The 27,449-nt window shown below is 41.3% G+C and overlaps 1 protein-coding gene across 1 annotated transcript in view; it reads left to right on the top strand.

Annotated features, from left to right (window-relative positions):
- The window catches only part of LOC126092147 (putative neural-cadherin 2), a 92,781-nt gene that overhangs the window by 8,827 nt on the left and 56,505 nt on the right, over nt 1-27,449 (top strand). Inside the window, exons 2-4 of the mRNA XM_049907615.1 lie at nt 18,001-18,114; nt 18,190-18,376; nt 26,589-26,778. Coding sequence (XP_049763572.1) covers nt 18,001-18,114; nt 18,190-18,376; nt 26,589-26,778 — 491 coding nt within the window. The remainder of the gene's footprint in view (nt 1-18,000; nt 18,115-18,189; nt 18,377-26,588; nt 26,779-27,449) is intronic.

A 27,449-nucleotide genomic window follows, 5' to 3' on the forward strand; every position in this document is an offset into this window, starting at 1 on the left:
GTCACTATCTTCACCAAAGTCTTGATGGTCTTGTACAGGGTTTCTTGAGAGACAGTCGGCATCTTAGTGTTTTCTTCCACTTTTGTACACTATGGAAATGTCATACTCTTGAAGACGTAGCGCCCACCTGGTGAGTCGTCCTGTTTGATCTTTAAGACCTGTCAACCAACAAAGTGAATGGTGGTCTGTAACAATTGTGAATGGCCTTCCATAGAGATACTGTAGAAATTTGCACATGTCCCAGATCACAGCAAGACAATCTCTTTCTTTATTTTATTTTATTTATTTATTTATTTATTTATTTTTATTTGGTATGCGTATTCCATAGATTGCGAGTGATTCACCTGGATGTGGAACGTGTCAATACAATTGTACAAATACAATTAATGCTACAGAATAGTAATATAATACAATGATATAGATATTAATAAGTATCACTTTTTCTCGTTTACAAGCTGTCATTTAACTAGTATAGCAATTCTCAATATAACATTATAACTAAACATTAACACTACAACATTAACATAATATTGCATCGTCCATCTAATAACTAAGAGACTAAATACATCTATTATTATGGGATGGCATTACTTCTGGAAAAGAATTCATCTAACGAGTACAGTGGATGGTCGAGCAGGTATTTTTTTAACATACCTTTATACCTTTGAACAGTGTTTCATTTTCTCTTGTGCATTTAATATAATTAGGCAATGCATTAAAAGTCTTTATAGCAGCTTACTTTACTTCCTTCTGTACAAGTGTTAAATTTTTTAGTTCAACATGAAGACCATCTTTACCTCTAGTATTGTAGTTTTGGTATGAACAATTTGTTTCATACTGAGCATAGTCTTTATTAACTACATTCATCAGAGAGTATATGTATTGACATGTTGTGGTCAGAATACCTAACTGTGTAAAACGTTTTCTACATGAGGTTCATTGAGGAACCCCACACATGATTCTGACTGCTCTCTTCTGAGCAGTTAAGATTTTTTTGAGGCTGCTGAATTACCCCAGAATATTATGCCATAACTCATTAATGAGTGAAAGTACCCAAAGCAAGCTGATTTTAAAATGTTGATGTCCCCAAAATGAGCAATGGTTCTTAGAGCAAAAGTTGCTGATGAAAGCCTTTTTAGAGTAAGGGACACATGCTGTTACCAGCTGAGCCTACTGTCAATGTGAACCCCCAGGAATTTAGTGGATTGCACCTGTTCTAGTTCCTGGTTGTCATGAGCATTTACTACATTTTCTAGAGTTTTATTTTTTGTGTGGAACTGTATAAAATTATTTTTTTTAATATTAACTGAAAGAGAATTAATTGAAAACCAAGCTGTAACTTCTCTGTATATCATTAACATCAGTCTCCAGATCAGCAATAGACTTACAATCTACGACAATGCTTGTATCATCAGAAACATTGTGAATTCACAATTTTTACTAATGGACAGTGGTAAATCATTAACATATATTAAAAACAGCAAGGGTCCAAGGACAGATCCCTGGGGAACTCCATGCTGAATTTTGCCCCATTCAGAATCCACTAGATTAGAAGATCCTTTGTTGCAGCCATTTAGAACCACCTTTTGTTTCCTGTCTTCAAGATATGATTTTAGCCAGTTACCTATAGGCCCTTTGATTCCATAATGATAGGCCTTCTCCAAGAGTATCTTGTGGTTTACACAATCAAAGGCCTTGGAAATATCACAGAAGACACCAACTGGTGACTTCTTACTATTAATAGACTCCAAGACATCATTTGTGAGTGAATATATGGCACGCTCTGTGGAAACCCCTTTTTGAAAACCAAACTGTCTGTGGTTAATAAAATTAAGTTTATCAAGATGTGCCACAATCCTGTTATACACTGCCTTTTCAAGAACCTTTGAAAATGTTAAGAGAGAGACAGGACGATAATTTTTTACATCTGTAGCATCGCCAGACTTGAAAAGAGGTCTCACAATGGCATATTTCATTCTCTCTGGAACAACTCCCTCATAAAGAGACGTGTTGCAAATGTGAGCAAGTACTACACTTACATCATTACTGCAGGCTTTCAACGGTTTATTAGAGATGTTATCTACACCTGAAGATCCTTTACTTTTCAATGAGTGAATTATTTTTTTTATTTCATTAACAGTTATGGGTGTTACATTTACAAGGTGCATTCACGTTCTACGGCCTCCGATTTTTTTTCTAATTAACTACTTGCCCGAAATCAATGAAACTGGTGTTACTACTCGACATAATCGTCCTGCAGATGTACACATTTTTCACAATGCTGACGCCATGATTCCAAGGCAACAGCGAAGGCTTCTTTAGGAGTTTGTTTTGACAACTGGAAAATCGCTGAGGCAATAGCAGCACGGCTGGTGAATGTGCGGCCACAGAGAGTGTCTTTTGTTGTGACTTGGCAAGACAGCCAAGCCACTATGACCAGTAGCCGAAAGGCATGCGTTTAAGCTCAAGTAGGCTGGCGTGAGGTCTGGAACAGGACAATGTAATTAATATAGCCAATAAGGTACGTTGCTGCTGGAATACTTAACTTTAATCCATAATTGGTGAACATCGGTCTGACGTACAGGCATCACAAGATAAATAGCAAATGATAAAGGCGTCTTGCTAGGTCGTAGCAAATGACGTAGCTGAAAGCTATGCTAACTATCATCTCGGCAAATTAGAGCATAATTTGTCAGTGAACCATCTCTAGCAAAGTCAGCTGTACAACTGGGACGAGTGCTAGGACGTCTCTCTAGACCTGCCGTGTGGCGGCGCTCGGTCTGCAATCACTGACAGTGGCGACACGCGGGTCCATCGTATACTAGCGGACTGTGGCCGATTTAAAGGCTACCACCTAGCAAGTGTGGTGTCTGGCAGTGACACCCCATTCCTCCCCCGCAAATCGGCGAACGGTTGTGGTATAAGGCTGCCGCCCGCCGTGGGGAGGACCCCATGTTGACTTATGCGACAAGGTGGAGAACCTAACAACAGGCGAGGCTGTGCCACCCGCACCCGGCCATTCGGTCCGAGGGGAGCTAGGAAACGCCTGAAAATCTTGTCCAGGGTGCACGCCAACATGCGGTGTATGCGCCCGTAGACAGTCAGGAGGGGCCGAAGGGTCGACCACCATCGAGCCGGAGCACGGAGCACCCGACGGGCGAAGATGACAGATGGTCCGGAGTGGGCAAGAGTTCCATGGCGGAGGACAACGGGTCACGGGAAGCGATCGGTGGCACGTGACCCAGGGAGGCACCAGGCGGTTGCAGCGACGCGTCCACGGTGGGAGAACAGGCGGCGGCGGCGCGTCGCCATGGGGCAAAATGGAAGGCATCGTCGGTAACACCTGGGGCTGAGGCGAGCCAGTAGATGGGTCCCCAGGGCGCTGACCAGACGGCACCATCGCTGAAAGCAGACGGGGAGCGGCAGATCATGTGCGATGATAGGAGGCGCAGCTGATTGAGATGCCGACGCACCTCACCAGAGGCCCCCAAAATCAGATACTTTGCGCGGCCGAGGCAGTGAAGAATGCGTCCTTCGAGCCAACGCCGTGAACCTCGATAGTTGCGATAGTATACAACGTCGCCTGGGGCAAAAGCAGGTGTCTGCCGCTGCACAGGAACCTGATGCAGTGGATGTAGCAAAGACATCAAGGTTTGATGAGAGTGACCGTGAAGCAGCTCAGCCGGCGAGCGACCATCTCGGGGCTGAGAGCGATACGAGGACAAAAAGAGCAATAACGCGTCCTCCCGAGAATGCGACTCTTTTAACTTCAACATCTGTGACTTGAAAATCTGGACCAATCGTTCAGCGGCACCGTTTGACTGTGGCGAAAACTGCGCGGACGTCAGATGTTGAATACCATTGGCCTGGCAGAATGACTGAAATTCTGCGGACATGAATTGTGGGCCATTTTTGGAAACAATAGTCTGTGGAAGACCTTCAATGCAAAATATAGCGGATAACGCTTGGATGGTGGCAGATGACGTTGTGAAAGACATGCGGACAACAAAAGGAAAATTACTGAATGAATCGACCACAACCAACCATCGAGCATTCCAGAATGGACCAGCAAAATGGATGTGTAAGCATTGCCAAGGGGAAGTGGCTTTTGACCATGCAAAGAATTTCTGCGGTGGTGTGGATTGTTGTTCGGCACACGCCATGCAAGAAGAGCACATATTAGTAATCGCAGCATCGATTCCGAACCAAGTACAGTGCTGACAAGCAAGTTGTTTCGTTCTCACTATACCCCAATGGCCTTGGTGGAGAAGCCGTAAGACAGAGGACTGTAACGAACATGGGACCACGACCCTGGACTGATCATTATCTGAACGCAACAGCAAAACACCACATCGTACAAAAAGTCTCTCCTTGTGAGCAAAAAATTGGCGAACCAATGGATCCTCGATCCGTGACTTTGACAAGGGCCATTGCGTAGCAACAAAATGCAGAACGGTAGCAAGGACAGGGTCGGCAGCTGTAGCTGTAGCTACAAGACGAAAATCAATCGGAAACGATTCGACCATGTCATCGGTTTCCGAATCAATGAACAGGCAAGCAAGTTCGGAGAAATCGAATGCTCTATCCTCAGCAACAGGCAAACGGGACAACGCATCAGCATTTCTGTGCTTAGCAGTGGACCGATACAAGATATCGTAGCGGTACTGCGAGAGGAAAATAGACCAGCGAATGAATTTCTGCGCTGTACGTGGAGGTACAGGCTGGGTCGGATGAAAAAGCGATGTCAAAGGTTTGTGGTCTGTGAGGATGGTAAAGTGACGACCATACAAGAAATCATGAAACTTTGTAACACCAAATACGAGAGCCAATGCTTCTTTCTCGATCTGTGAATAATTTCGTTGCGCAGACGAGAGCAATTTGGATGCAAAGGCAACAGGGCGATCGTGCGAACCATCTTTGTGCACAAGCACTGCACCGATCCCGAAATCCGATACATCCACCATCAACAAAAGGGTTTTCTGGGGATCGAATGGCATAAGGCAAGTATTGGAAAGCAACGCCGATTTCAACTGGCGAAAGGCGCGTTCACATTCTGTCGTCCAGACGAACGGAACACCTTTACGGCGTAAGCGTTGAAGCGGAGCTGAAATGGAAGAGGCGTGGCGCACATATTTATTGTAGTAATTTATTTTTCCCCGCACACTCTGTAGCTGCTTCAAATTCTGCGGCGAAGGCAAGTCTTGTATGGCACGGAGGTGCTCTGGACTGGGATGTATGCCTTGGGCATTGAGTACATGTCCCACATAGGGTAAGTCACGAGCAAAAAACACATTTGTCCTTCCGCAAGCGAAGACCATTTTGTCCCAAGACCTGAAATAATGTTCTGAGATTGGCTAAATGTTCTTCTTCCGTCTTGCCGGAGATCACAATATTGTCCAGATAGTTTGCTGCAGTAGGGACCGATGCACAAACAGTTTGTAGATATTGCTGAAACAATGCAGGCACGGATGCACACCCGAATGGCAATCGTTTGAACCGGTACAAACCAAGATGCGTGTTAACCACCAAAACGCGCTGGGATTCATCGTCCACTGGTATTTGCAAATACGCATCTGCTAGGTCCAACTTTGAAAAATATTTACCCGGGCACAGTTTGTCAAAAAGATCTTCCGGGCGGGGTAAAGGAAAAGTTGCTGTCACTAGTTGTGGATTCACTGTTGCCTTGAAGTCCACACAAAGTCTCAATTTTCCGGAAGGTTTTTCCAAAATGACTAAGGCTGATGCCCAGAGGGAAGCCTGCACACATTCAATTACACCTTGAGATTCCAAATCGTGTAATGTTCTTGCGACCTCATCACGCAATGCGTGGGGAACATTGCGCGCTCTGAAAAATTTTGGTTGCACGTTGACTTTCACTTCCAAATGTGCTTTATAGTTCGTAGCGCAACCGAGGCCCGGTGCAAAAATGTCTGCAAATTCTTCACATAGACGAGAAACACTGGCTGAAGGCACAGTCTGGTTCACTGATAGGACCTGATTGACTATAGACAAGTTAAACAACTGAAATAAATCTAAACCAAACAAGTTCACTGCAGAAGAAGAACGAAGGACGTAAAATGACACGAGTTTTGTTTGTCCCTTGTATGTTGCAAGAAGGCTGCACTGTCCTAACACAGGGATCGCTTGTCCAGAATAACTAGTTAGCTTAACTTTTGCGGCACGCAACGGAGGTGAGCCCAGCTGTTTGTACGTGTCGTGATTGAGTAGTGAAACTGCAGCTCCGGTATTGAGCTGGAACGGTATCACTTTGCTGTTAATGCCCAAGTCAACAAAAAGTTTATTGTCCTGCTGACGACAAGAGCGACTGTCTCATGCAACGTGAACTGACACTGGTACAGAACCACTTGCGACTTGACGGGATTTCCGTCGATGTCGACACACACACTTTTTGTGGGACAAACAGAGTCACTGTTAGAGAGAGTAGCACTGGGCGGAGTGGCTTGAACTACATGAATTTCCATGGACGAAGTGTCGCGAGCCTGAGTATCCTTGGTTCGATTCCGATTCCGGCGCGAAGCAAAGGGCCGGGAATGGTTGTGAGTGTCCGATCGGAGCTTTTTCTGGCAAACACTTTGAACATGTCCTTTTTTATTACAGAAAAAGCAAATAGCCTGGCGTGACGGGCAATTCTCACGCGAATGTCTAGTAGCACAACGTGGGCATGATTTCACTGCATTTGCATGGCGGCGCGGGACACGTGGCTGAGAGCCAGGCGGCTTTGGCGCGGCCGGGCGCGAGGACTGTTTACTGTTCCGTGCAGCTCTCCCGGCGGGCCGGTTAACCTGACACATGGGTGGCGAAGTTTCAAATGATTCCTGAGCAAAGTCAAGTGTGTCCTGCCGATCCAATATGTCCATCACTTGTTGAAGGGAGGGATTGACCAGTTTCAAAATCTGTTCCCATATACGAACATCAGAAACGTTCTGTGCAATTGCATCACATACCATAGTATCTGAATAAGGGAGTCCACATTGACACTCAAAAGCACAATCCCTAGTAAGGCCTTGCAAGGTTGCAACCCACTCCCGATTAGTCTGACCAGCTGTACGTTTTGTACGAAAGAAGGTATACTTTTTCGCAACTACATTGACTGAGTCTTTGAAATATGCATCCAATGCAGACAAAATTTCTTCATAGGACAGAGTTGCTACATCGCGTCGGGGAAATAATTTCACTATCACACGGTACGTGGACACGCCGACACACAATAATAAGAAAGGCTGCCGCTCGTTACCTTGAATTCTGTAGGCGGCGAGATGGAATCCAAATTGGCGTGACCACTCCGTCCAGCTTTCCAGTGCCGCATCAAAAGGACGAAAAGGTGGTGCAACTGCATGTTGTGGCTGCGGTAGCAGTGGAGCGGCGGCTGCCGCATCGTGTTGCAGTGCACGTTGACCCTGGACGAGCTGTCCAAGGGCATCCATTAAGGCCTGCGTCTGCTGGTTCTGTAAGTGATAAAATTCGGACAGTACATCTGGAGATTGTGACGAAGCCATGACACAAGTAAATCAATACAAACGCAAAATTCTCATCGCCAATTTGTTGTGACTTGGCAAGACAGCCAAGCCACTATGACCGGTAGCCGAAAGGCACGCGTTTAAGCTCACGCAGGCTGGCGTGAGGTCTGGAACAGGACAATGTAATTAATATGCCAATAAGGTACCTTGCTGCTGGAATACTTAACTTTAATCCATAATTGGTGAACATCGGTCTGACAGTACAGGCATCACAAGATAAATAGCAAATGATAAAGGCACCTTGCTAGGTCGTAGCAAATGACGTAGCTGGAGGCTATGCTAACTATCGTCTCGGCAAATGAGAGCGTAATTTGTCAGTGAACCATCTCTAGCAAAGTTGGCTGTACAACTGGAGCGAGTGCTAGGACGTCTCTCTAGACCTACCGTGTGGTGGCGCTCGGTCTGCAATCACTGACAGTGGCGACACGCGGGTCCCTCGTATACTAGCGAACCGCGGCTGATTTAAAGGCTACCACCTAGCAAGTGTGGTGTCTGGTGGTGACACCACATCTTTCATTGTTGGAAAAAGCCAAAAGTCACTAGGAGCCAGGTCAGGTGAGTAGGGAGCATGAGGAATCACTTCAAAGTTGTTATCATGAAGAAACTGTTGCGTAACGTTAGCTCGATGTGTGGGTGCGTTGTCTTGATGAAACAGCACACGCGCAGCCCTTCCCGGAATTTTTGTTGCAGTGCAGGAAGGAATTTGTTCTTCAAAACATTTTCGTAGGATACACCTGTCACCGTAGTGCCCTTTGGAATGCAATAGGTAAGGATTACGCCCTTGCTGTCCCAGAACATGAACATCATCATTTTTTCAGCACTGGCGGTTACCTGAAATTTTTTTGGTGGCAGTGAATCTGTGTGCTTCCATTGAGCTGACTGGTGCTTTGTTTCTGGATTGAAAAATGGCATCCACGTCTTATCCATTGTCACAACCAATGACAAGAAAGTCCCATTCATGCTGTCGTTGCGCGTCAACATTGCTTGGCAACATGCCACACGGGCAGACATGTGGTTGTCCGTCAGCATTCATGACACCCACCTGGATGACACTTTTCGCATTTTTAGGTTGTCATGCAGGATTGTGTGCACAGAACCCACAGAAATGCCAACTCTGGAGGCGATCTGTTCAACAGTCATTCGGCGATCCCCCTCTCCACTTTGTCAATCATGTCGTCAGACCGGCTTGTGCGAGCCCGAGGTTGTTTCGGTTTGTTGTCACACGATGTTCTGCCTTCATTAAACTGTCGCACCCATGAACACACTTTTGACACATCCATAACTCTATCACCACATGTCTCCTTCAACTGTCAATGAATTTCAATTGGTTTCACACCACGCAAATTCAGAAAACGAATGATTGCACGCTGTTCAAGTAAGGAAAACGTCACCATTTTAAGTATTTAAAACAGTTTGCATTCTCGTCGCTGGTGGTAAAATTCCATCTGCCATACAGTGCTGCCATCTCTGGGACATATTGACAATGAACACGACATCATTTTAAAACAATGCACATGTTTCTATCTCTTTCCAGTCCGGAGAAAAAAATCGGAGGCCTTAGAACTTGAATGCACCTCGTATATCATTAAAACATTGTGGGAGGTTAAGTTTCAGAATATCTAAAGCTTCCCTTAGGTCACCACTGCAACCTATTTGAGAAGTGACACTTAGAAAGTGGTTGTTAAATGTGTCTGCTATCTGTTTACTATCAGTTATTTCCAAATCGTTAATTTTTAGGACAGCAGTTTTTTCATTGGCAGATGGTGCAGTACCTGTTTCCCTCTTTATTACATTCCAAATCGTTCTGATTTTATTGTTTGAACAGTTAATTTCAGATTGTATGCACATACTTTTAGATTTTTTAATGACTTTAGTTAAGATTTTGCATTATGTCCTATAATATTTCATCTGGAGGGGATTATTGGATTGTCTAGATATTATGTATAGTTCTCTTTTTCTCTGGCATGATATTTTTCCGCCATTGATGAGCCATGGTTTTTTGCTTGATTGCCTGTTCTGTAGTCTACAGACCTTTTTTGGAAAGACATTCTCAAATATACCTGATAATTCATCAGTAAATAAATTATATTTTGTATTAACATCATTTGCAAGATAAACATACCTCCAGTCAGTCTTCCGAATGCATAATTTGAATTTTTGGATATTTTCCTCATTCATGTTTCTAATGGTTTTCCACTGTGCACTAGCTTTGTTCTGATTTGTATTAAAGTTGCCAATTGTGAGTATTTGCCCATCATGATCAGAGAGACTATTTATGACTTTTTCAACTTTGATGTGATTAGTTTTACTCATATCTACAAAGATATTGTCTGTTAGAGTGCTGGAAGTGGCAGTAGTTCTTGTGGGAAAACTGACAGTGGAGACAAGGTTGTAGGTATGCATTAAATTTGCAAACTCTGTCTTAGAAGATGAGCTTTCTAGGAAATCTATATTAAAATCTCCAGTCACTGTAATGTCCCTATTTTTTCTTGTGAGATACAATAGCACTGAATCTAATTGTTTCATGAATACTTTAAAATTATCAGATGGAGCCCTGTATACTGCTACGATTACCAGTTTCTTGTTAGCTTCTACTATTTCTGTGACACATGCCTCAAAGTCTTTCTCCACACAATATTTCTCTACATTGTATTAAAGGACAGGCTGTTTTTCACATAAATAACTGCCCCACCTTTGCACATATGCTTTCTACAAAATGAGGTAGCTAAAACATAGTTTGGTATATTGAGCATTTCAATGCCAAAAGTGACATGGTGTTCTATCAGACAGAGAATATGAGCACAATTTGCGCCTGTTGGTTCATCAATATTTACAATAAATTGGTCTAACTTACAGAGCAGGCTTTGAATATTTTGGTGAAAAATTTTGAGCTTATTTTTAATTACATGATTGATTGTGGTGCTGCCACTGTTGGGACTGAGTTTTATTTCTTTTGACATACCAGTATTACAGGAACAGTTTTCTGCAGGGAAGAGGGAGCTGTTGTGCTGGTAACACCCAAATTTGTTGTTATTAACTACATTACTTACATTCTGATTGGAACCTTCCCCCTTCTGCACCAGTACCATAAAAAATCCCCATTTGCAGCTGAGGACTTTCTTGATCTCAGGCACATCCAATGTGGAGCAGCTGCACTCACTACTGTGCTCCTTTTTGCCATAGAGGGTGGATCTCCTGTTGGTGAGGTTTCTACACTGTCAGCTTGTACACTTGATCCTGTGGGGGTTGGTGCTGCTGTTTCTGCTATTGATGACTGTTCTTCCTCTTTAAATGCTGCTGCTTCACAAGTTGGCAGTGGACTAACGTTTCCCACTTGAGTTGTAACTGCTAGTGCTGTCTTGCTTTTGTATAAAAGACCTGTTTGTGTTGATTCACATACAGGTGCTGCTGCATATGAAGTCTTCCCTTCAGCTGTTCCATTAGGTTTGAAGGAGTATTTTGACGACACTGTCTGTATTTCTTCCAATGGTACAGTTTCAAAGGGCACAGGTGCTTTTAGAATGACTGGAGGAGTGGTGTTTTCAAATAGTTTGAATGTTTCTGCTAATAGTGCTTTAGCGAGTACACGTTTTCCTAGCCAGTTCCTGTGCATTCCATGTCGAGTAAAATGGTTTCTCTCTTTGGAATTACTGTCCAAAAACTTCACGTCCTTGAATGCTTTGCATACCTTTTGAAATATTCTGTTTGTGAATATGATTTCATTATTTACACATGAACTGTTTATTAGGTCATGTCTATGTGGGATGCTAACGACAATTGTTTTTCTTGGCGAGATCCTTTCCAGTGCATTTTGCAATGCTGTGATTGCATTTTTCGACTCATTTTTATAAACATCGTTAGCTCCACCAATAATTACAGAAACATTGTTTGGTTGAGGGCTTAAATCTTTAATTATTTGCTGGAAAGGAGCCCCGGGTTTTACTGTGGCAGTAACGGAAAATTTAGATTGCATTTTCGTAAGAATAGTGGCTAAATCTCGTCCATGGCTGTCTGCAAAGATACAAACTTTTGGTTTTGTCTCGTCTTCTCTCAATAATTTCATTTGTGGGTGTTTCTCTTGTGCAATGGGTGCAAACAAGTTTTTCATAACTATAGCAGGTATTGGAGCACTTTGAATTTCAGTAACGGTTTCTTTGGGAGTGTTGTAGTTTCCACTTTGTACATTTTTCACACAAGGATTAAAATCGACATTCAAAGAATTAATTAATGATTTGATGTCATTCATATATTTTTTAGCTGTTGTGAGTTCTTCTTTCAGCACATCAGAGATGAGTTCTTCAGTACCAGCATTATACATCTTGACTGCACTTTTTCGACCACTGCACTGAACAAAGCCACATACACAATTTGGATTTATCACTTTTCTGTTCTTCATACACGATAAATGGATCCATATATGCGAGAAAGAGCACAAATGGATACTGCTATGAACACTGTTTTGGCAGACTATGCACTTTAAACTAAATGTAATATGATTTTCTACGGCGTGATTTACTACTTCTTGCATACTCGACGCCATCTTGAAATTTTCTGTAGTTGAGTAGTTTCTCTCAGTTTTTGTAAGTGTCCTAGAAGCATAGGCTATAACCTACTCTTTTTCATCTGAAATTTGCACCAGAACAGCACCAATCCCATACCCACTGGCATCTGTGTGTAGTTCTGTAGGTGCTCTCTCATCATACTGACCAAGTACATGGTCAGTCGTCAAAGCTTTTTGCAGCACATTGAAAGAATCTTGTTGAGCACCACCCCAGATAAATGTATCGCCAGCTTTTAACAACTCTTGGAGTGGCCTGGCTTTGATACGGAAGTCTTTGATAAAATGACGGTAATAAGCTTTTCATATCTCTAATACTTTTAGGAATAGGAAATTCTGTTATAGATCTCACCTTTTCTGGGTCTGGCCGCACACCTTTGTTTGACACAAAGTGTCAAAATATTTTGATTTCTTTTGCTCCAAGGAGACATTTTCTTGGATCAAGTTTCAATCAGCCTTGTTGGAGACACTTAAGAATGGCCCTCAGTCTTTTTACATGTTCATCAAATGTCTCTGAGAGCACTATGATGTCATCTAGATAACAAAGACACATTGTCCACTTCAGGTGATGTAGAAGATTATCCATCATCCATTCAAAAGTTTCTGGTGCATTACACAAACCAAATGGCATTACCTTAAAATCATACAGGCCCTCAGGGGCGATGAATGCAGTTTTCTCACGATCAGCCTCATCTACTTCAATCTGCCAGTATCCTGAGTACATGTCCATGATTGAGAAAAACTGAGCCCCCCTTCAGACAATGTAGTGTATCATCAATTTGTGGAAGACTGTAAATGCCCTTTTTAGCTATCTTATTAAGCTTCCTGCAATCAACACAAAAGCGCCAACTGCCATCTTTCTTCCTGACGAGGACCACTTCCTCTACCTCGTCGCAAATTATTCGACGTTCTGTTGCTGACACACGGTATGCACTCTGGTGTATTAGTTGATGGTCTCTAGTGCTAATACGGTGCTTCACCATCAATTTGTCTAATTTTTTCTTCATCTGTGGAGTGAAGCATTTAGAGAACTCTTGGAGAATGGCAAGTAGCTTCTTCTGTTGTTCCGTAGTGAGCTCTGGTGATAGTCGAGCTAGAAGATCTTGTTTCGTAGTGGTAGCACTGATTTCACCCACAGAGTTGGCATGGGAGGTTTCTATGACCCTCAGCTGTTCTTCAATTTATGACTCAGTGTTTGCTAGGCACATGTGTCTTGGAAGGATCTGCAGTTCTCAGCGAAAGTTAACTATCCATAATTCACCAAATCTGTTCTTAAATGAGACGACAGAGTCTGGGATGACCAAGTTATTCTTCAGTGGTACGCTTCTCTTACATTCCACTACAAGATCCATGGGTTGATTCTTGGCATGGCACGTGACAGTTACCTTGCTAGTGCTGACTGCAGGAATGATCACTTCATACAGCACACATAGTCTCCACACACTCGGATGTGCATCTTCCTGTCCACAGTATCTCATCTTGTCTAGCATAATCTTTGAGCGACCACAATCTATAATTGCCTGAGTAGCTTCCAAAAAATCCCATCCGAGAATGATGTCGTGATTACACTTTTGCAAGACAATGAATTCTAAGGGCTGTGTCTGGCCACTTATACCGACATGAATGGTACATCTGCCTGTACATTTTACATATTTCCCATTAGCCACCTTCAGCAGAGATGTTTCGTTGTTGACGAATATGGTTTTCTGCAACTGGCAACAGTACTCTCCTAAATGACTGAATATGATGCTCCAGAGTCTGCAAGAGCTTGGGCTGGTTGGCCATCCATGAGGATATTGACGTAGTTTCCTATGATTTTTGTAGTGATCAACGGTGGAGGATTTTTCTCTTTGGCGACCTCACCTCCAAGGAAGATTGCACCCTTTAGTTTTCCAGGTTACGGCAGCTAGGTGATCGGCTAGAGCTTCTAAACAGCAATGGAGACCTTTATCAGCATGTTGGGGAGCATCCTCTGCAGTGGCTAGCTTGCGGCAATGGTGACCTACGTCGTCCTGCACCCACATCTTGTTCATCTTCATCATCCCGGAGTTGGCATTGGCTAAGATCGATCTGCTGTCTTCTGGTGTGGGCATCATCAAATGTTCACTGCCTTTCTCAACAATAGTGCACCACATGTCCTGGTCGTCCACAGTGGAAACATACTGGTTGGTTATCCTGGGTCCTCCAGACGTCAGTCTTCCTTGGTGCCCAAACAGGTTCCTCATGCGGCATTGTAGGAATGTAACACTGCCTGGGTCTTGACTTTTTCACCATTTTAAAGGGAAAAGGACGAGAGATTGGGTTCAATGTCTGTTCCACTTCCTCCCTTATGACCTCTTGAAGCGTCTTGGTTTTTTGCTTGCCATGCAATCCAAGTGCTTTCTGAACTTCCTCTCTCACTATCTGATGAAGAACACTTGTGAAATCAGTTGCTTCCCCCATCACAGACATCAATACAATGTTTGGAAGCTGTTCAAACTTCTTGCGTGTAATTCTTTTTTGATGCATTGTCTTGATATACTGGCACCATTTTATGAAGTCATCGGCTGTCGAAACCTCCTTCAGGAGTAGGGCTTGATACATGTCTTCAGCAACACCCTTTATGAGATATGCAACCTTATCTTCCTCCTTCATTCTAGGATCCACTATTTTATACAGTTCCAAGACATCTTGAATGTAGGATGCTGTAGTTTTTCCTGGACGCTGTGCCCTGCTCTTTAATTTATCTTCAACCTTGCACTTCTGTTGTTGTGTGTCACCAAAATACTTGTGCAGTTCCGCCTGGAATACTTCCCAACTTGTGAACTTCTCCTTGTTGATCTCATACCATTGCTTGGAAGTGTGCCTTCCAAATAGTAAAATACATTAGCCAAACACACGGTGTCATCCCATTTGTTAAATTTGGCTATACGCTCATATACCTTCAGCCACTTGTTTTGATTTTGGCCATCGTCACCAGAGAAACCAGAAGGATGTCTCATGTGGTGGCACACAGTTGCTGTCATTGTAATGTCCTCTTCTCCTTCTGTGTCTGATAGGTTGTGATCTGTTGAATATGGCTCAAACTCAGGTTTCTCGCCACGTAAATGGCGGCTCTGTTGTGGCTTAATGGGAGCCACTGTGTCGTTGACAATAAGCGCTATCACAAGTTCCAATAACCGGTGCCTCCACCAGAATAATGTCATGTAGAAGGAGGTGTAATTAGATGAATGATGAACACTAACTTCACTTAACAAAGGTTTATTCAGCACTTGCACATGCAAGAGCACAGAGCGAACTACCTCCGGCCAGAACACATGCAATACATATACAGCTACAGAACATACCAGTACAATGATTCTCGATATTTGTGGATACTTATAGAATGTACTCGAACCAAATATAGAAATTAAAATTGTACAGTCCAGGTGAGTTTTGAACTCATGACCCTCCATGCAACAGTTTAGTATCATAACCATTACACCATGATCTAGTGGTTCTAGGCGCGCAGTCCGGAACTGCGTGACTGCTACGGTCGCAGGTTCGAATCCTGCCTCGGGCATGGATGTGTGTGATGTCCTTAGGTTAGTTAGGTTTAAGTAGTTCTAAGTTCTAGGGGACTGATGACCACAGAAGTTAAGTCCCATATAGCTCAGAGCCATTACACCATGATGCTACTCAGCTTCTTTTGTGACAATATAACAAATTTAGCAAATGAAGCATGCAAAAGGAAATACAAACATCTAAAAAATGAGATTGACAGAAAGTGTCAAATGGCTAGAGAACGCGTGTAAGGATTTAGAAGCATATTTCATTATGGGAAAGATAGATACTGCCTACAAGGAAATCAAAGAGACTTTAGGAGAAAAGAGAAGCAGCTGTATAAATAGCAAGAGCTCAGCTGAAAAACCTGCCCTGAGCGAGGAAGGGAAAACTGAAAGGTGGAAGGAGTATATAGAGGGTCTATACAATGGAAGTGAACTTGAAGGGAATATTATTGAAATGGAGGAGAACATAGATGAGGATGAGATGGGAGATATGATATTGTGAGAAGAATTTGACAGGGCACTGAAAGACCTAAGTCATAAAAAGACACTGGAATAGATGACATTCCATCAAATCTACTGATAGCCTTGGGAGACCCATCCATGATAAACCTCTTCCATCTGATGTGCAAGATTTAAGGGACAGGTGAAATATTCTCAGACTACAAGAATAATGTAGTAATAACAGTTCTTATGAAAGTGCATGCTGACAGGTGTCAATATTACTGAATTATCAGTATAATAAGTCGTGGTTGCAAAATACTAACACAAATTTATTACATAAGAATGGGAAAACTTGTAGAAGCCAACCTTGAGGAAGATCAGTTTTAATTCTAGAGAAATGGAGGAACATGTGAGGCAATACTGACTCCATGACATATCTTTGAAGATAGGCTAAGGAAAGGAAAACCTACATTTATAGCATTTGTGGACTTAGGGAAACCTTTTCACAATGTTGACTGGAATACTTTCTTTGAAATTCTGAAGGTAGCAGAGGTAATATACAGATCACGAAAGGGTATTTAAAACCTTAACAGAAAACAGACAGTAGTTTTAAGAGTGGAGGAGCATGAAAGGAATGCAGTGATTGAGAAGAGATTGAGACAGGGTTGTAGTCTATCCCTGAAATTATTCAGTCTGTACACAGAACATGCAGTAAAGGAAACGAAAGAAAAATTTGGAGCAGGAACTAAAGTTTGAGCAGGAATTAAAGTTCAGGGAGAAGAAATAAAAACTTTAAGGTTTGCCAATAACATTGTAATCCTGACAGAGACAGCAAAGGACTTGGAAGAGCAATTGAACATATAGAAAATCAAAACAAGAATAATGGAATGTAGTCAAATGAATGGTCCAAATGTCTCTAAGCACTATGGGACTTAACATCTGAGCTCATCAGTCCCCTAGACTTAGAACTACTTAAACGTAACTAATCTAAAGACATCACATACATCCATGCCCAAGGCAGGATTCGAACCTGCGACCATAGCAGCAGCACAGTTCCAGACTGAAGATCGGCCACAGCGGCCGACTGTAGTCAAATGAAACCAGGTGTTGCTGAGGAAATTAGGTTAGGGAATGAGACACTAAAAGTGGTAGATGAATTTTGTTATTTGGGCTGCAAAATAACTGATGATGACCAAAGTGGAGAGCATATAAAAATCTAGACTGCCACTGCCAAGAAAAGTATTTCTGAAGAAGAGAAATTTATAATGTAAAACATAGATTTAATTGTAAAGAAGTCTTTTCTGAAAGTATTTATATGGAGTGTAGCCATGTATGAAAGTGAAACATGGACAATAAACAGTTTAGACAAGAAGTGAATAGAAGCTTTTGAAATGTGGTGCTACAGAAAAATGTTGAAGAGTAGTGGGTAGGTCATGTATCTAATGAGGAGGTACCAAATAGAATTGGGGAGAAAAGAAATTTGTGGCACTAGCTGACTAGAAGAATGGATAGGTTGGTAGTACACATTCTGAGACATCAAGGGATCACCAGTTTAATACTGGAGGGAAGTGTGGAGAGTAAAAATTGTAGAGGAAAACCAAGAGCTTAACACAGTAAGCAGATTCAGAAAGATGTAAGTTGCAGTAGTTATTCAGAGAGTAGCCAGTCGTTGGAATGAAGACTACAACAGCAGCAGCAGCAACAGCAACAAAAGGAAGCATTAATACATTTATGAATGTAAATTAGTGTGTCTATGACTCTAGGTTTAAGCTAAAAAAATTAATCTTATTAGCTCACACTAAACTTACCAAACTGCTAATATTGTAAGCAAATTCTCTCCTGTCTTACTTCAGAATTGTCACTGTCCGGATGTATTGTTGCTTTTGTTGTACATTTCTGTGTTATTTATTTTGTGAATTAATATGCATTGTTGCAGATACGAAACAGTGTTCTTGTATTTCGTTACAACTTGAACAGCTATTATTCTGAAGAGATAGCTATATGCTTGTGCTTTATCCCTGTAAATGATGGATATTGGCATACAGTGAAAGTGAGTATACTTTATAGTTATTAATGGGGTGGTGGTGTAGATTTCTCTCATCCACTATTGAATTTTCTTTTGTAGGCATCTCGTTATGGCTCAACAGCGTTTCTTCAGATTGATGATGGCGAAAATGCACAATACAATGGGACCTTCTCCTTTAGAGGGCACCAACTGCTTGTAGCTGATAAAAGAGAAGGGATATATGCAGGTGGCAAAGCTGAATACACAGGAATCAAGACTTTTGAAATACAGGCTGATTTTAAAAATGGTACACACTTTTTAAAGCTATATGCATGTAATAAGTAACTGCCACAATTACTTATTCTTCAGTGCTGAAACAGTGAGAGCTGAGCATTAAAATTAACAGAATTTAGATTCCCGCATGATATTATGATCAGGATTTGCTAATACCATAGACTTGCAGTACTCTTGTTATATGACAACTGGGGGTGTAATCAAAAGGATATGATACTTCCCTTATTTTTTAGATAATTGATAATGATCAGGAACCCTGGTAGTAGTTAATAGGAATGACTAGTAATACATTTTCATATAAAAATATAAAACTTAACAGACAGCAGAAAACATACATGAGCTAGAAGTAACAAAAATATCTGGCAGTCCAAACTTAACAGTCTCTGAAACTTCCTGGCAGATTAAAACTGTGTGCCGGACCGAGACTCGAACTCAGGACCTTTGCCTTTCGTGGGCAGGTGCTCTACCAGGCTTTGGCTAAGCCATGTCTCCGCAATATCCTTTCCTTCAGGAGTGCTAGTTCTGCAAGGTTCGAAGGAGAGTTTCTGTAAAGTTTGGAAGGTAGGAGACTAGGTACTGGCAGAAGTAAAGCTGTGAAGATGGGGCATAAGTCGTGCTTGGGTAGCTCAGTTGGTAGAGCACTTGCCCGCGAAAGACAAAGGTCCCGAGTTCGAGTCTCGGTACGGCACACAGTTTTAATCTGCCAGGAAGTTTCCTATCAGCGCACACTCTGCTGCAGAGTGAAAATCTCATTCTGTTAACAGTCTCTTCTGTTTAGTAAATGTGAAAAACTACAACTTTTTGAAAATTGTATTGAGAAGTCAGATGATACAATGGGATGCATAGTGCAAAATGCAAATTAATGGTGAAGTGGCCAGAAAAAGAAATGTGTAATGCACAAAACTGAGAACAAGGCCTGTTGACATAGAAAATGCACACTTTCACATTCATATTGTGATTGTATTTGTGTGACTGTATTTGTGTTTTACACTTCAGAAAAAGAACTTTTGTCTGAAAGCTCAAATATTTTAGCTATATATTAGCAAGCTTTCTCATTCTGCTTGCTGACAACTTCACAGCTCCTCTATGTAGTGTGGGTATCAATCTATGCTTTCCATATTTTCAGTATTCATTGGCAGTTAATTGGTTGCATGTCATTAGTTTTTACTGCATTTCATTATTTTTTATTTCATTGTATAATTTCTATTATTGTAACGTAAACTAGGAAATGATAGACAGAGATGGATTCAAATCAAATTGGCAATTATTAAAGAAAGGACATGAGGTAGTAGTATATAACAAGAAGTGGCAAACTACAAAAGCAAATGAAAGGAAAAGAAATAAATAAGTAATGGATAGTGAGATTAACAGCAGAAATGTGACAGAGAAGCATAAAAGATTCCAGAAGAGGGCTGACATAGAGGGTGGAGACATGAATAAAATATGAATTGTAATGCTAGAGAATAGAATTAGAATTAAGAATGCAGAGTCTCATGGTGGTTAGCAATGAATAAAAACCTCTTGGGTTTCCAGCTGCTTCAAATGATTAAAATTGTACAAGCTTTCAGCCAAGCACTCCTTGGCCACTGGCAAGTGGTATGACTGCCAGTGGGCTGCTGGTATGTCATTACATACACTAGCTGCCAACTTTGATGTCACAGGTGCTCACAGCATCACTGTGTATGAGCATATGTTGACTTGGCTTTTGATGCCCTCGTTCCAACTGCGCAATCACTGGATCCCATGCCAAGCTGAGCTGCAAGTTGCTGTCTCTATTAATGGTGTTATTGGTGACTTTTATTTCAATGGCTTCTTTAATTACACAGTCCCAGAAGCTGTTAGTCTGGGCCACAACAATTGTTTCATGAAATCTGATATGGTGACCATTTTCCAAAGCACATTCAACTAAAGCATATTTCTCCGGGTAGTGTAGGCAATAAAAACTCTCATGCTCCTTCCCGTGTACTTTTACAGTGTGTACTGTTTGTTTTCTGTAAGACTGGCGACACTTGCAATGTATCCTTTAGACCATAGGTGTTTTGTGACCAGTAGTATCTGTAACTCATCGACATAATTACAGGATTTTTGTCAGAGATCTGAAGATCGATTCGATGTTGTCTTTTCAGCAGGCCCATCATGGAGCCACAGAATAGCAAGAAAGCAAGTATCTTCTCTTGCTCCTTGTCAGTGGTCATATTGTGATTCTTGCTTGGAATCACACCGTAAATAAATTTGCAAGTACAAAAGATTATAGCAAAGAGGTCGTATTGTATTCATTTGGACTTAGGGTGCAGGGAATGGAGAGGGGAGGCAGGCAATATTTTAGACTGCAACCACAATTATGAAATAGCATTTACACTGTCAACCATTAAAACTGCAACACTAGGAGCTACGAAAGTAATGAAATTTTCTTTATGGTGTATGAACAATGTAGCAGGAAGAAAACACAAGTAAATTTGTCACTGATTTCAGGATACACAGGATGCAAAATTTTGTACACAGACATTCCACCTCTAGCTGTGAGAATGGCTCTAAGATGTCTCAAACATGGCTGGGCATCGAATCAAAGTGAGCATGGGTAATATGCATCTGTATTTCATGCTTCTTCAACTCCATTCCGGAGTTCATCAGTTGTTGTGGGGTGGTCACATGCCAGTGTCTCAGCAACATATGACCAGCTGTTTTCAGTGGATGAGAGATATGGAAAATGTGTTCGCCAAGCCAGCAGTTAAACATCCTCTTTATCAATCTAGTTCACTATAGCACAAGCAGCATGAGATCATGCATTATCTTGTTGAAAGACAATGTCACACAGTCTTCAGAGGAAGGTCACAGCCACCAGTTGTAATGTCGCAGAATTTTAATGCCTGCTGTCCAAACATCCAACTATGTCAACCAGAGTTGATCATGTTGTGTACCCAATGGCATGCCATACCATCATGCGAGGTGTAGGACCCATAAATTATGACAATAACAATCTCACAACATTTGTTCTACAGAGCCTCCAACACAAATTAATCCATCATGATACTGTATGTAGAGCCAGGAGTTACCTGAAAAGTTGATGTGGTGCCACTTCTATGTCTGGTGCTATCATCAGGTAAAACACTGTCAGCCTGTCTTCTGATGCCATGTCCAGGGAAGTCCCAGCAGTGATCACCATGTTGATAGCCCTTGGTGATCCAGATGTGATCACATTATCTGTGGGTACTCAACCTGCTGCCAACAAGCTCATTTCCTGGCAGTACAATCATTCGTGGTGAACAAACAAGACATCTGCCCTCTTAGGTGCAAGTTGTGTGGGCCATTGAGCTTCTGCAGGACATGGAGTATCTCCCTCCTGAATCCACTGATTCCATATTTGCCTGATCATAGTACCTTAACTAATACGAGCAACAATATTATGGGATGACAAAATGATCTAAATATGCCATGATCCTGCCACTGTTGAATTTCAGTACATGTTGGTAGATAATTCTCTTTCTAAAATACAATCTGCACTGAAACAACTAACATTCAAATGTGATTTCGCAATGAAAAACTCACAGTGTAATCTTCCCTTATACACCAAATCTAGATGGCGTTCTTCCTACTGACTGTGTGGTTGCATTGAAATGATAATAATTAACATATCCAAGCATGCCAACTTGATTATTGTTACGGCAGTGGCCAGTGTTCCAGAGAGGTCCGGACAAGCACAGAGGGTGGGATTGCTTGTCATTGGGAGCTCCAATGTTAGGCAGGTGATGGAGCCACTTAGGGATATGACAGCTAAGGATGGGAAGAAAGCCACAGCACAGCCACAAGTGTGCATACTAGGGGGAGTCATCCAAGATGTGGAAAGGGTTCTTCCAGATGCCATGAAGGGTACAGGGTGCAGCCAATTGCAGGTGGTGGCTCATGTCGGCACTAATGATGTGTGTGGCTATGGATTGGAAGAGATTCTCTCAGGTTTCTGGTGGCTATCTGAGTCAGTGAAGACTGCCAGTCTTGCTAGCGAGATGAAGGCAGAGCTCACCATCTGCAGCATCGTCAACAGGACCGATTCTGGACCGTTGGTACAGAGCCAAGTGGAGGGTCTGAATCAGAGGCTCAGACGGTTCTGCGACCATGTAGGCTGCAGATTCCTCAACTTGCACCATAGGGTGGTGGGGTTTCAGGTTCTGCTAAATAGGTCAGGTGTCCACTACACACAGAAGGCAGCTACACGGGTAGCAGAGGCTGTGAGACGTGGACTGGGCAGTTTTTTAGATTAGACAGTCATGGGAAAGACCAAAAAGAGCTCCAGTCTCAAAGGGTACAGGGCAAAGAAACGACGCGAATCAACCAAGCAACAGTCGGTATTGTAGTTGTAAATTGTTGTAGCTGTGTTGGAAAAGTACCAGAGCTTCAAACACTGATAGAAAGCACTGAAGCTGAAGTCATTATAGGAACATAAAGCTGGCTAAAGCTGTCGATAAATTCTGCCAAAATTTTTACAGAGGCACAAACTGTGTTCAGAAAGGATAGATTAAATAAAGTAGGTGGCAGTGTGTTTCTGTCTGTTGGTAGTAGTTTATCGTGTAATGAAGTTGGAATAGATAGTTCCTGCGAATTGCTAAGGGTAGATGCTATACTCAACTGCCATGCCAAAATAATAATTGGCTCCTTCTACCGACCCCCCCCCCCCCCCCCCCCTTGACTCAGATGATATAATAGCTGAACGCTTCAAAGAAAACTTGAATCTCATTACAAATAAGTACCCCACTCAGACAGTTATAATTGGTGGAGACTTCAATTTACCCTCGATTTGTTGGTGAAAATAAATGTTCAAGACTGGTGGTAGACAGAAAACATCTTCTGAAATTGTACTAAATGCTTTCTCTGAGAATTACTTTGAACAATTAGTTCATGAGCCCACATGACTTGTAAATGGTTGAGAAAACACACTTGACTTCTTAGCCACAAATAATCCTGATCTAATAGAGAGCTTCATGACGGATACAGGGACACAAGGTCATTGTAGCGAGGTTCAAAACCACATCAACCCCAAACCACAAAAATAAACGCAAAATATATCTATTTAAAACAGCAGATAAAAATTTGCTTTATGCCTTCCTAAGAGAGAGTCTCCATTCCTTCCAAGCTAATTATGTAAGTGTCGACCAGATATGGCTCAAATTCAAAGCTACAGTGTTGACAGCAATAGATAGATTCATACTGCTTAAGTTAATAAGAGACAGGACTGATCCACCATGGTACACAAAACATGCCAGAACACTGTTGCAGAAGCAACAAAAAAAAACATGCCAAATTCATAAGAATGCAAAAAACCCGAGACTTGCTAAGTTTTATGGAAGCTCAAAATTTAGTGCGAACATTAAAGCGAGATGCTTTTAATAGTTTCCACAATGAAATATTGTCTCAAAATATGGTAGATAACCCAAAGAGATTCTGGTCATATGTAAAGTACACTGGTGGCAAAAACTAGTCAATACCGTCACTGCGCAATAGCGATGGAAATGTTACTGATGATGGTGCCACTAAAGTGGAGTTACTAAATACAGTTTTCTGTAATTCCTTCATGAAAGAAGATGAAGTAAATATTCCAGAATTCAAAACCAGAACAGCTGTTAACATGTGTGACATAAAAGTAGATATCTTAGGTGTTGCGAAACAACTCAAATCACCTAAGAAAGGCAAGTTTTGCGGTCCAGATGGTATACCAATCAGCCTCCTTTCAGAGTATGCAGACACAACAGTGCCTTTCTTAGCAATCATATACAACTGCCCACTTGACAAAAGGTCTGTTCCTTAGGACTGGAAAGTAGCACAGGGCACACCAATATTCAAGAAAGGAAATAGGAGTAACCCATCGAATTACAGACCTATATCACTGACCTCAATTTGCAGTAGGATTTTGGAGCATATACTGTACTCGAGCATTATGAATCACCTTGAGGAAAATGACTTATTGATACATAACCAACACGGATTCAGAAAATATCATTCTTGTGCAATACAGTTAGCTCTTTATTTCCATGAAGTAATGAGTCCTGTCGACAAGGGATCTCAGATGGATTCCATATTCCTAGATTTTCATAAGGCTTTTGATACCATTCTTCACAAGTGACTATTAATCAAATTGCGTGCATATGGAGTATTGTCTCAGTTGTGTGAGTGGATTCATGATTTCCTCTCAGAGAGGTCACAGTTTGTAGTGATAGACAGTAAATCATCAAGTAGAACAGAAGTGATATCTGACCTTCTGCAAGGTAGTGTCATAGGCCCACTGCTGTTCCTGATTTATACAAATGATCTAGGTGATAATCTGAGCAGCCCCCTTAGATTGTTTGCAGATGACACTGTAATTTACTGTCTAGTAAAATCATCAGACAGTCAATTCCAATTACAAAATGATCTAAAGAGAATTTTTGTATGGTGCAAAAAGTGGCAATTAGCACTAAACAAAGAAAAGTGCGAGGTCATCCACATGGGTACTAAAGGAAATCTGATAAATTTTGGGTATACGATAAATCGCACAAATCTAAGGGCTGTCCATTCGACTAAGTACCTAGGAATTTCAATTACGAGCAACTTAAATTGGAAAGACCACATAGATAATATTGTGGGAAAGGTGAAACAAAGACTGCACTTTGTTGGCAGAACACTTAGAAGATGTGACAAACCCACTGAAGAGAGAGCCTACTTTACACTTGTCCATCCTCTGCTGGAATGTTGCTGCGTGGTATGGGATCCTTACCAGGTAGGATAGACAGAGGACATCAAAGAACTGCAAAGAAGGGCAGCTCGTTTCGTGTTATCGTGCAATAGGGGTGAGAGTGTCACTGATATGATACGCGAGTTGGTGTGGCAGTCACTGAAACAAAGGTGGTTTTCTTTGCGGCGAGATCTATTTACGAAATTTCAATCACCAAATTTTTCTTCCGAATGTGAAAATATTTTGTTGACACCACCTACGTAGGGAGAAATGATCATCATAATAAAATAAGAGAAATCAGACCTCAAACGGAAAGATTTAGGTGTTCCTTTTTCCCATGTGCCATTCGAGAGTGGAATGGTGGAGAAGTAGTATGAAAATGGTTCAATGAACCCTCTGACAGGCACTTAAGTGTGAATCGCAGAGTAACCATGTAGATGTAGATGTATGCCAACTTCATGATATTACAGTTTTAAAGATGCAGCAGTGTACTTTGAGGCACATTTCTGGGTGTGTTCATCATACTAATGTGAAAGCTGTATCAGTTGAAAGTCCCTCAACATACCAGTGTTAAAAATGTGTGTTTTATGTAGTATATTGCACTCATTCCATGACATGCTGTATAGTCTAATCCGAATGTTGCTTCTAACAGTCTACTTGCTCAAACCACTGTTAGGAGCATCCAGTCTTATTATTAAAATTACTGAACAATTCTGTTTCCACCAGAAGTTTCTATAATAAATGATCCTGAAGGACAGTAAATATAACTATTGTGAAAATAACTTGCAGCTTGGTCATCACCGTGCAGTAATGAATGGTTTACCATGAGCATAAAATGTTAACAATACTTCATGCCAATCATATTTAGATAATATAAAAAATTACAGCTTAGGATAATATCTATATACTCAGTCATTATGTTAAATATGACCGAGGGGTATTTATGAAGCAAATAATTTAGTTCATAAATTTAGTCTAAACATAATCCCAGAGAATTTTAAGTCTCACTTTCTCATAAACTGTGTATCTAAGAGGGGGATGGAGGAGGGGGCTTAGATTTGGGACAAAATGAGAGAGGTCTTCACAATGCTGATAAATGGTTTACATTTATCAGATACAAGAGATGACACAGAAATTTTCTTGATAGATTTTAGGAAATGAGCAGTTAAATAGCAGATAGCAAATTGTGGAGTTATTCTGTTGTGATCTTGGATCACTGGGAAATAGATGTATTGAAGGCAAAATACTGTATAATCAATGCATTTGTGGAAAGTTCAAGTGCTGACATACTAATAATTTTACTTGTATTAATAGAACTAGTTTTATTGGTAATTCTGTGAAAACCATACAACCTTTAATCAACATAAACTATTTCCGTAGATAATTACTGATTAGAATATTATTGCTGCTGTTGTTAGAAATGAAATTTACAAAATACAATACATTCTTAAAATTAGGATAAAAGATTGCAAAGGAATAAATATTAATGACCAGCTGAATATTAATTGTGCACTATCTGTAACAGGTTGTATGGATGACATCAGACTGTATGGAAAAAGTCTTCCATTACCTCCAGTGATCAATGCCACACAGTGGGCTCAGGCAGTAGTAGCCCACAATGTAGTGTATGGTTGTACATTAAATGACTCTTGTGCCTTTGTTAACTGCCCAGAACCTCTCCGATGTGTTGAAATGTCAGATTCATATGAATGTGTGTAAGTATTCTAGCATTTTGATGATAATTCTCAAATGAATATAATAATATTTTTTGTCAATTAGATGAGTAATTAACACAGAAAAATCTGTCTAATCATAATCTGAATTTTCCATTGTTCCATAATCCAGTTTTCTTATTACAGTAAACACGGAAAAATGTTGTAATGGTATTACAGTGGTTTGTTTTCCTCTGTAACGGCAATATTGTTCTAAAAAGTGATACAACACATTGGTACATAAGATTAGGTAGAGAAATGAAGCACACCCATCTGTTCTGAGGACAAAGGGAGACAAAAGTGAAAACAGAAGTGGCACAAAGTAAAAGAGGTGAAAGTTAGTACATTGGTAAGCAATATTCCAGCATTAGTTCAGTGTGGAGTGTGTCACACCAGAAAAACAGCCGGCTGTATTAACATTTCGGACCAGAAACTGCCATCATGTGACTAGCTTCTGTGCACAGTTGGCTGCAATGACAGATGAACTGCTGATGTGGAACTCTATGCCTGAGTGGATTATTGTATGTTTGTAACTTTAAAATTTATGTTCTTTTCCTCATTTTGATCCACCAGTTATCTACAAGCAGTAAACAAATTAGCGAGTATACTAAAATGGCTGACAGCAATTAAAAAGAAAACTGTGGTGCTAATTACAATTCATTTGTGCTTAAGAA

The sequence above is a fragment of the Schistocerca cancellata genome, chromosome 7 (genome assembly GCF_023864275.1).
Source record: "Schistocerca cancellata isolate TAMUIC-IGC-003103 chromosome 7, iqSchCanc2.1, whole genome shotgun sequence".
Classification (NCBI taxonomy): domain Eukaryota; kingdom Metazoa; phylum Arthropoda; class Insecta; order Orthoptera; family Acrididae; genus Schistocerca; species Schistocerca cancellata.